At 47.1% G+C, this 10292-nt stretch overlaps 1 protein-coding gene across 1 annotated transcript; it reads right to left on the minus strand.

Annotated features, from left to right (window-relative positions):
* Positions 1-5303: 5303 nt before the first annotated feature.
* Positions 5304-9769, minus strand: KD926_008380 (uncharacterized protein; the record flags this gene model as incomplete). The annotated part of the gene is made up of 3 exons (XM_053101099.1): positions 5304-7911; positions 7969-8770; positions 8842-9769. The coding sequence occupies 3 exons, from the start codon at positions 9767-9769 to the stop codon at positions 5304-5306; spliced, it is 4338 nt and encodes a 1445-aa protein (XP_052955271.1).
* Between the last annotated feature and the right edge of the window lie 523 nt (positions 9770-10292).

A 10292-nucleotide genomic window follows, 5' to 3' on the forward strand; every position in this document is an offset into this window, starting at 1 on the left:
AAGAAGCTCGCAAGCTTCTTACTAACGGAATCTGTTTTGGTAGAATCCGATACCGAGCAGAGCAGTACTGGAAGATAGGATCAGATACGGTCTGTCCCTGATGCTGCAATTTAGGTTATCGAAGCTTTAGAGTCTGCAAAGATCGAGGACCATGTTATTTTATATGTGCGGGCCCTCACGAAGGAGCAAAGCATATATATAAGATAATAAACTGTACAGTAAGGCCAGGAATTGCCTGCCAGCATACACCAGCGAAATGCGGAAATTGCCAGGGCCCGCATATGGCCACTACAGAAAACTGTCTAGCAAAACGAGCAGCCAGGAAACAGGAAAGGGAAAGAAGAGCTCAAAGAGATAACCCGAAACAGCATTACGCTCAAGCCAGCTAAAACCTACAGAGGCCGGCTGTTGCGGAAGTTAACAAAAATCAACAGCCCAGGCAAACAAGAAGCAGCTCAGTACCGGCCAGCCCGCGAACTCCGACGGAAGAGAAATCCAGTTGATACAAACCCCAACAGCCAACCGCAGGAATGATATAGACATGGAAGAGTATAGGACCCCCCGGGGGCCTACTACGGAACCGAATAGCTTCTAATGCTGGTAATATAGCATAACTGCCGCAAGACGTACCCAGTCACAATTGCGACACTAGAAGTAGGGCTAGAGCTAGGGGTAGGCCTAGCATACCTACAGGAACCCTATGTTGATACAAACTTTCGACACGGGGCATATCAAATATACTGGCTAGAGGCTGGTAAACGCAAAAAGCAGAGAGTGGCAATTGCTGTCCGCCGGGATCTTCTAAATAGGCTGGTGATAGAGGCCCGCACGGACCTAATAAACCATCCTTATCTGATGGCCCTAGATATCTGGGAGCTAGATAGGGGCAAAAAGACCTGAAGAACCCGGATAGTCAACTGCTATAATAACTGGATTGGCAAGAATTACTGCTGGCAAGGTATCAGTGAGCGTCAAAGAAGAGCGATAGAAGATATTCGGTAAAACCAAGTTTTAGAAGGAAGATGCCTATTACTGGAGGACTTTAATGCGTATAGCTCTCTATAGAATCCCCAGGCAAGAGTTCTAGTGAATGCAAAAAATCTAGAAAAGCTGATTGAGGACCAAGGTCTCTATATCAATAATGAGACAGGGGTCGTAACAAGACCGAAGATAACTCCAGACATTTCTATTATTGATCTAAGCCTCACTACACAGACCATGGGACCACTGCCAATGTGGATAGTAGCTCGAGAACATCCTACAGGGTCAGACTATGAACTAATAGTAATGGAATGGGTACTCCTGGAGAGAGAGTCCATCAATACCTCAGCGGAAATTACAGGCTGGCAGATTTACACTCTACAGGCAGACCCAGAAGCCTTAGAGAAGACAAAACAAGCTTAGAGCCATATATTAAGCCGGAAAAAATAGCTTGATGACACTTGCTAACATGATCAAGTGGCTTAGGAGGCCTACTGAATCCAAGAGAGTCTTACAACTGTACTAAATTAACAAGCAAAGAAACTGAGGGTAACATCTCGATCAAAACGATAGTGGAACCCAGAGATAAAAAAGGCCAGACAAATCTACGCCCGAGTAAAGCGGGCGTAGACGACACAGGGTATCCAGGACAGCGAATACAAGGTAGCCCGAAACATCTACTACAGCGCTATCCGAAAAGACAAACAGGAATGCTGGGAGGCTTTCCTAGTAGGGCCGCAGAATGGGGAGACAGACCCTAGCGAATCGGAGAGGTGCTGGCAAGCATTTCGATACACCAAGATCAGTGGGGCTAGTATTACACTAGTCTTATGAGGCTCAGAGGGCCAAACAGCAGCTACTATCGATAAAAAAGAGGCCTTAGTACGAGAAACAGCATTCCTACCGGCTCCGGAAAGAGAAGATCCCGAGCGACTACCACCAGGGACCTAACACACCCAGATTGATGAAGCGAAGGTCAAACAGGCACTGTTTCAGCAAGCTATTCAAAAGGCTCCCGGTATCGATAAGCTAAATTTTAGAGCTCTACGGTTACTATAGGACTGGGACAGTCCCCGGCTAATAGCTCTAGTAAGGCAGTGTTTCAGGCTAGGCATCCATCCGGAAACATAAAAAATAGCTAAAGGTATTCTGCTGCGGAAACCGAATAAGCCAGACAATACAAAAGTTAAGGTTTACCGGGTAACCAGTCTACTCAACTGCCTAAAAAAGGTAGTAAAAAGGTGGCAGCAGAAGCTATAGCTAACTATCGCGAAATTACCCAAAGCTTATACCCGGGTCAAATGGGATCCAGAAAGGGCCGAAATACTATAGATGCTATAGTCTGTCTGATACAAAGAACTCATCAGGTGTAAGGCCTGAAACAGCTAATAGGAGCCCTCTTTCTCGATGTAAAGGGAGCGTTTGATCAAGTTAACCTGGCCAGACTGATAGCCCGGATGATGGAGCTTAATCTAGATAGGGGCCTCATACGCTAGGTACAATCCTTTCTAACTGACCGAAGGGTTCAGCTAGTTATCGATAATATTCTGTGTTTGGAACAGCCAATCAACTCAGGTGTCCCTCAGGGATCACCAGTGTCCCCAATTCCCTTTATCATCTATCTCAGCTGGATCTTTGAGGCTATAGAAATAGCAGTACCAGGGATTCAGGCCTTATCATTTGCAGATAATGTAGGTCTTCTAGCCCCAGGGTATTCAGTGAAAGAAAATGCGAAATGCTACAGCGAGCAGCAGAAGTAGCGATCAGTTGAGGCCAGATACATAAAGTTCAGTTTAACGCAGAGAAGACAGAGGCAGTCCTCTTTACCCGAAAACGGGACCAAGAATTCAGAGCCCAGAATCAACGAGCCCGCATAGTGGTCGAGGAGCATCAAGTCTCATTCAACCAAAAAGCTAACCGGTAGCTAAATTTATAGCTGGATACAGGCCTTAATCTAAAAGCCCACTACAATACGTGCCTACGGAAGGCCCGCACAGCGGAAATCTGGGTGCAGTCTCTGTGTCGCAAACAGGGCTTATCCCCAGGCCTAGTACGCAGGATCCAGGTAGCTGCAGTGCAGTCAGTAGCTCTATATGGGATAGAGCTCTTGTAACAGGGCCAGAAAGATCGGCTCGAAGGGGTACAGCAACTACTTAATCGACAAGCTCAGGCAATTACGGGAATGCTCAGAATTACCCCTATCGGCCCCCTTATTCGGGAGGCGGGTCTAACACAAGCGGAATGTCTACTAGAATCTAGACAGCTAGAATATACTATCCGGCTTCTAGGTCTACCCGAGAACGACCCAGCAAGGCAAATTCTTCCAGTCAGCTTTAGAGAAGGGGATCAGCGGGTACAACCCGACGAACAGCCAGAAGAGGACCGAAATTGGGCAGAACCAAGCCGGGGACCATGGTCACTAGGCCCACACCCACCTAGCACGCCAGCTAAATCAGATTCTACTAGTTGACCCCTCAGGAGGTTTTGAAACCTCAATACAGATCTCGAAAAACAGCTTCCCAGGCCAGATTATTATTGAGTCTCCGGAGGAAGCACTCCAGGCAGCTCAAGCAGCCCGGGCAACTCAGACTATCTAGATAGATAGATCTGGGCTAGAAGACGGGAAAACTGGAGCTGGAATAGCATGGCAAGCCCAGCAAGGCTGCTAGAAGCCAAAAACATCCCCAATAGGAAAAGGACAAGAAGTCTTCGATGTAGAGCTTCTAGGAGTCTACCAGAGACTACAGCTAGCGAGAGAGATAAAAAGCTAAAGACCAATTACCATACTACTCGATTTCTAAACAGATATACGCAGGCTATAACGCAAGACCTGGATTAGGTCAGACAATAGTTACTGATATACGCACTGCCGCTCAGAACCTGCTATCTAGGGGCCCTGATCCGATAATTCAATGGGTCCCAGGACATGCAGGTATAGAAGGAAACGAAAAGGCAGATTAAGCAGCAGAGCAAGCTGTAACGTGAACACCGGGACCAAACTGCAGAGAGATCTTACAAGCATTTACTTGCAGAACCCGTACAGAGGCATTGAGAACAAACAGACAACACTAGCTAGAGAATAGTCTTAACCGGAGATTACAATCGACACAGAGAACCTATAAATCTGGAAGAGGCTGGCAACTGGATCCTATAGCAGCAACAACTACCAAGGGCCTAGCTAGCCAATAATTTCAGATAAAGGTAGGACATGCAGCTATCGGATCATATCTATGCCGCATAAAATCTCGGGAAAGAGCGACCTGCCAAAATTGCCAAGCTCCTAGGGAGACAGTCTCTTATATACTATTCAGCTGCAGACAATGGTAACAGTAACGAGATGTACTATATATAGCTCTAGATAGAGCGAAAATAGTAAGACCCTCCGTACAAGAAACTTACTCAGAAAGCAGGCTCTTCAAGGAGCCTAAAGCTACTAAAGCCCTACTAGACTTTATAGCTAATACAGACGTAGCTCTTTCTGGAGAACAACACCAGAAGGACCAACAAAGGGCAGAGAGAGATGATAAAAGAAGCCTAGAAACTCTAGAGGAAGCTGAACGGACCGGAGAAGGCTAACAGGAAGAGTGACCTGGTCACATCTAGGCGTCACCTACCCTGCTAGAATCCCAAGGAGAGCAAACATGCTCAAAGGCCCTGCGCAATAAGGCGGTATGGGGCGAGGAAAAGGAACAGGATGTATACAAACGAGGGAATAGCCCTAGGAACTGATAGTGGCCTGAGACTAGGCCTCAGGCCGACGACACACGGTCTGTCATAGCCTAGGGGCTCGGTATGGACAATAAACTTGATTAAATAAAAAAAATTGATGAAAGAATTACACGTGCTGTGTGACGTACTTTCATCCACGAATATTAGAATACGCGGGAGTAAGAGAATAATAATATCTCAAAGAGCTCGCTCTCGCTACTGGTCCCGCCTTCTTTACCGAGATTAGGAGCCAAAGAACTCTTTTTTGCTATATGATAAATATCATGTGATTACATTCCCGGGAATGGCCGGCTTTAAGTAGCCTCCTCTCTCCCATAAGATTTTTTTAACTGGCATAAAATCATCAAGGATGTCCTTTACAGAATCAGAAAAGAGGTAAGCGGTTTTGTGTGGAGACAGGCCTAACTCTCCGCGACCGTAAACGTCCCAAGTTCGAGACTGTTACGCTAATTGGACTCGGGGGACTTCTAGCTGAATAATTATTATCATCAACGAACTACTGCTAGTGAGGCAGAAATACACTTCTGAGAGCGGCTTTTGCGTACAAAAAATCATTCTTTCCAATTGGAGTTTCGAGACACATCCTGCATTCCTCATAAGTCCGAGCGCATAAAAACTTCAAGAACAGCCAAGGTGGTGTTTGCTGTCGCGTTTGCGAGCTTCATTGCCTTCTCCTGAACCCGATAGGCTTCGAGGATTCTCATGTCTGCAAGGAGGAGCTCCACGAGATGCGCATGTCCGTTTCTTACGGCAAGTATCAAAGGACCATTGCCGTTCGGGTCTTCAGAAACTGGATCAATATGCCGTTCACGGAGCAAAATGTTCACTATGTTGGCGTGTCCATTTTCGGCCGCGACGGAGAGAGGGGTTCTGCCACAGGCATCACTGGAATTGATTGACAAACCATCGAACGCGAGCAAAAGTTTCGGGACCTGGTCGTGTCCGTTTTTAGCTGCATGATGAAGCGATGTTTGACCGTTTTGATCTGTGAAATTGACGTCTACTCCCTCGTGCTTCAGAATCAAGCTCACAATGCCTTCTCTCCCCTCACTAGAGGCCCATAAAAGGGGACTAAAGCCCATTTGGTTTGGAAAGTTCAACTCAAGTTGCTCCTCACTGAGAAGCAATGGAACTATTTCAAGGTGACCATTATTGATTGATTCCCAAAGTGGGGACTCGGCGATGTGCGTATATTTGCAGTCGAGATTGAATTGACGGCATCGCAGAAGCACTTCCACCATCTTCAAGTGACCATGAGCGGCCGCAAGAGATAGAATACTCCTTCCGTTACGATCTCGGTAATCCGCTATGCTGAATCCTCGTCCGATAAGAACGTCTATCATTGCTGAACGCCCGCGACTGACTGCCTGAAAAAGAACATGAAGGCCCTGATCCTGAAAGAATTGAGGGCCAAAGTGCAGTTTTTTAAGCATTTCTGACGCCTGCTTATCATTTCCTTGTAGTCCTTTGAGCCACACCTTCACGAGGAGAGTCTGAAAGTCTTGGTCATTGAGTCTCGTGACATCCAGGAGTGAATCAAAGCAACCTTCACATCCATTGCTGGCTGCGCATAGGAGCGGTGTATTTCCGCAATGGTCCACAGCGTTAGGATCAGCACCATGAGCGAGCAAAAGGTTTAGAATATTAATGTGTCCGGTTTTCGCGGCAACATGGAGTGGTGTGAGTCCGCCCTTGACTCTGAAGTTGGTACTGGCCTTGAGGTCACAGAAAAGCTGTACAGCCTTCTCATGACCACTTTGCACAGCTCGAAAAAGAGGTGTCTGATCACGAAGGTTTCTTGTTTCGTAACCACACCCAGCCTGAATCAGACGCCGTGCAAGCTCAACATCTCCAGATTCTGCCGCCAAATGAAGTGCTGTGTTCCCAAGTTTGTCTCGGTGGTCTGGCTTGGTGGAGGAAATTTCCAGTAACAATTCCACGGCATAATGAAACCCGTGAGTTATTGCATGAAACGACGGTGTTTGGCCACGGCCATCTATTGAATCTGGTTGAGCACCATGACCAAGCAGTAACTTCGTGACTTCTGCATGGTTGTAGCGTATAGCCAGGTACAAGGGTGATTTTGAAAGATTTTTGGACACAACAGTGGCACCACCTCGTAGTAACACACCTACAATCTCAGCGTTACCATTTTTCACTGCCAAAGACATTGTTGATTGGCCTAGAGCATCTGCTGTATTCGGAAGCGCATCCTTCTCGAGTAGTGTGCGGACGATGTTGAGATGCCCATTTTTGACAGCCCAGGATAGAGGCGTTCGACCCCAATACTCGTCCCTGAAGTTAACATCAACACCCTTGGTATGGATCAAAATCTTGAATATTGCCTCATGGCCCTGCGTAGCTGCCCAAATTAGTGGTGTTCGGCCAAATGAATCTATTCCATCAGTAGATCCTTCACGTGTTACTAGACGTTCTGCCACTTCGCTTAAGCCATAAGCTGCAGCAACATGTAGTGCGGTTATGACATTATGAGGCCATGTTATACTCAAATTCGACTCATTATCCCACCCATTCTCCCACCAATTCTCCCACCAATTCTCCCACCCATGCATAATGGCTTGGATAATCGTCGGTGGAATTGTCAACAAAAAATTTTCAACCTCCGTGACCAACATAGTAGCATGTCGTGCATGGTGACCCCAGTTCTTGGTAGCGTATGCATACAAAGGATCATTTCTGTCACAATTTTGGAAGGACAGGTATGTCGTGCAAGCCTCAGCTATAAGCAGTTCTCCATCAGGAAGCATTAACCCTGTCTGGGTTTCTTTCGTTTTCAAGAATTCTTGTGCAGTGTGATGAACCAGTCGAATAACCTGGCTCTCTTGATCAACAACGACAAGGCCAGCACAGATAGAAAGCATATCTTCGATATGTGGATAACATCGACTATCAATGCTAGAACTCCAGGGCTGAATGGCTAAAGCATAGGAAAGCTCTCGCGTGGTCAGTGGCCCTTTGGCGTGGATGATCCATGAAAGCATTCGTTTTGCCAGGCTCAATTGTTCGGGGTTCTGATTCCAAATCCTTTCCAATATGCGATTATATGCTCTAGACAGTAACTCATATTTTTCCCCCGAGAGACTTGCATACTCAGCGCGAATTTCGGCAAGTGTGTCATCAACTTTCTTCTCCGTTGTACTTGACTCGATGGCCTCCACGTACAGCTTAGCTAGAAGAAACCTGTTTGAAAACATTAGAAGTCAATATCTGCTTATATATTTCGGGTTTAACAAATACATTTCACCGACTATTCCAGCTATTCCAATCCTGATTCTCTCTTTGAGTGCTGAGTTATTTCGTATTACCGCTGATGATGCAAACTGGAGCTTGGTGTTGATATATACAGCCACATCTGCTTCTTGAGCACGGATTTTCAAATTGATGCAGTCCTTGAACTTCTCAGTGAGACTCTCAGTGAATCTGGATGTGACACATATGCTTGCTCTATGCTGCGTTTGAAGTTGGAAAAGAACGTCAAGTAGTTTGATGCGGTACTCATAGGTACTGCATTCATCCAGGCCATCGATGACGATAAACACGCGCAAGAATTGGGCGAAAGTCGAGGATAAGGCCTTATAGATCTCTTCGGAAGCGGGTCTTGTTTTCTTCTCGGTATGTTTTAAGAAAAGGTTTGTTGCTTCGTTCTTTGATTGAGCCTGGCTAATTAGTTGCTTTAGTAGACTTAATACCGGCGCGTCTCCGCTGAGTCTGTCCTGCTGATTATAAGACAGATACATGTATGCGATACCATATTGTTCGTTCACGGTACAACGCGTGAATAGATCTTGGATCATGACGGCGCCGATAATCGTCTTTCCGGCCCCAGGAATCCCCTGACAAAATAGAACCTGTCCGCTCGTTTCCAACCATTTTTGATACTCCTTTGATTCTAAGATCCACTGACCGGTGCCAGCTTGGTGCGTTTGCAGGTTGCTGTAGTGTTGGGGACCATAGTCGATGTCGGTAATCCAATCCAGCACGTGTTTCTCTTGGATATCCTTGAGTCCGGATCGAATTTGCCGGACATTTTCTTGCGTATCTGAAACGGTCGATAGTGCTATACAGACTTTATCAATAACCCACTTGTCTGCTGAGGAAGTAAATACGAACTTTTGTCAAGTACGTCCCTTATCCTTTCAGATGATTCCACATCCTGGGGCATGATGTACTGTAAAAGCTCTTTGGCGTACCCCGCTGCGACGATTGCCGCATAGTCACGCCAGGTATCGTTCTTGGTTGAGTCCGCATAATCACATATTCCCCTTATTACGAGACATGGAAAGTTATACAAGAGGCCCGCCGCTTCCATTTCAACACACAGTATCTTGTCGTTGAATCTTCTGTTCAATTCATCGCGAAAGCTCCTGTCTTTGATCACTTGATTTCCTGATGCGATAAGGCCGTAGTGGATCTTTGGGATATGATTTTCGGGCCCTTCGTCTTCGACAACGGAATTCTCTCTCGGTTCCCTCCATATCGATGAAGAGTTTTCTGCGGGTGGGGTGAAAAGCTTCGACAAACGTGGCGCTTTCTTTCTCACCCCTTTTATGAATTCCTCCAGCCTTGGCCACCCGAGGTCTCGGCGAGCATTCAACGTGGCTGCCGCAGAGAGCAAGATATTGGGTGGAGTATTCAGTGCACCAGTCGGACGGAATCCCGTGCTCTCTGCTTTACCCAAATCGCTTTGTACGACCCCCGGATAGACATCATCAGGTGTCCCAACCACTACATCTCCCAGCCGGATGCCTTTCTCGAAGATCCCGCCACCAATCCCAACCAGCAAGCCAAATCGAACGGACTGGAAGTGCTCCAACATTTGAGTTCCAACGGCCGCGGCTGAATTTGTGCCATACTTACCCAAAGGTAAACATGCAACCACAATGTTGTGCTTTCCGATCGCGCCTAATGTGTATATGTTCCTTTTTCCAGGGAGGCCTTTGTGTATCTCGTCCAGCATGACCGTTGCTGCCCTCAGCTCTACATCCAAGGCACAAATCCATCCGATCGTATAATCCGCTTCCGTGAGCTGTTTAGACATTGCGGGTGGATTTGGGCATTTCCTACCATGCCAGGTGGAGTGAAAGAAGAATAAACTTTCCAGTGGAAGAAGGGAAAGAAAGGTTCCGTCGTGTCTCACGCGTAGAGACGAAGGAGACGTGACTACTGCATCAATCGGAGGACGCAACCCTGTCAGTTACCATACAGGACTAGCCTCTCCAGCCTGATTCATAGTTATCATATTCCTCTGTAGAGGGACGGAGGTAAGCTGAAAAGGACAACGTCGGGTTCAGCTCACAACAGACTGTCGCCAACGACACACGCACGCTAGGGGTCGTGAGCTGCTGGCGCTTACATGCAGGACCCTCTACCTGGCTGGACGACATGATTGGGGTTGATTAGTGCCAAGAAACCGCCCCCACATTGCCCGGTGATGTTGTGAGCCTGCAGGTGTCCCAGAACTGGAGGTTTAGGCAAAGAGTGAGCCAGGTCGAGGCTTTGGTCAGGTGGCGAAGCATGAAGATGTGGCCGAGACGTTCTCCCCGAGGAGCCCGCAGACGGCG

This window comes from Aspergillus affinis (genome assembly GCF_023601865.1).
Source record: "Aspergillus affinis strain CMG 70 chromosome Unknown NODE_54_length_210522_cov_88_772862, whole genome shotgun sequence".
Lineage (NCBI taxonomy): Eukaryota > Fungi > Ascomycota > Eurotiomycetes > Eurotiales > Aspergillaceae > Aspergillus > Aspergillus affinis.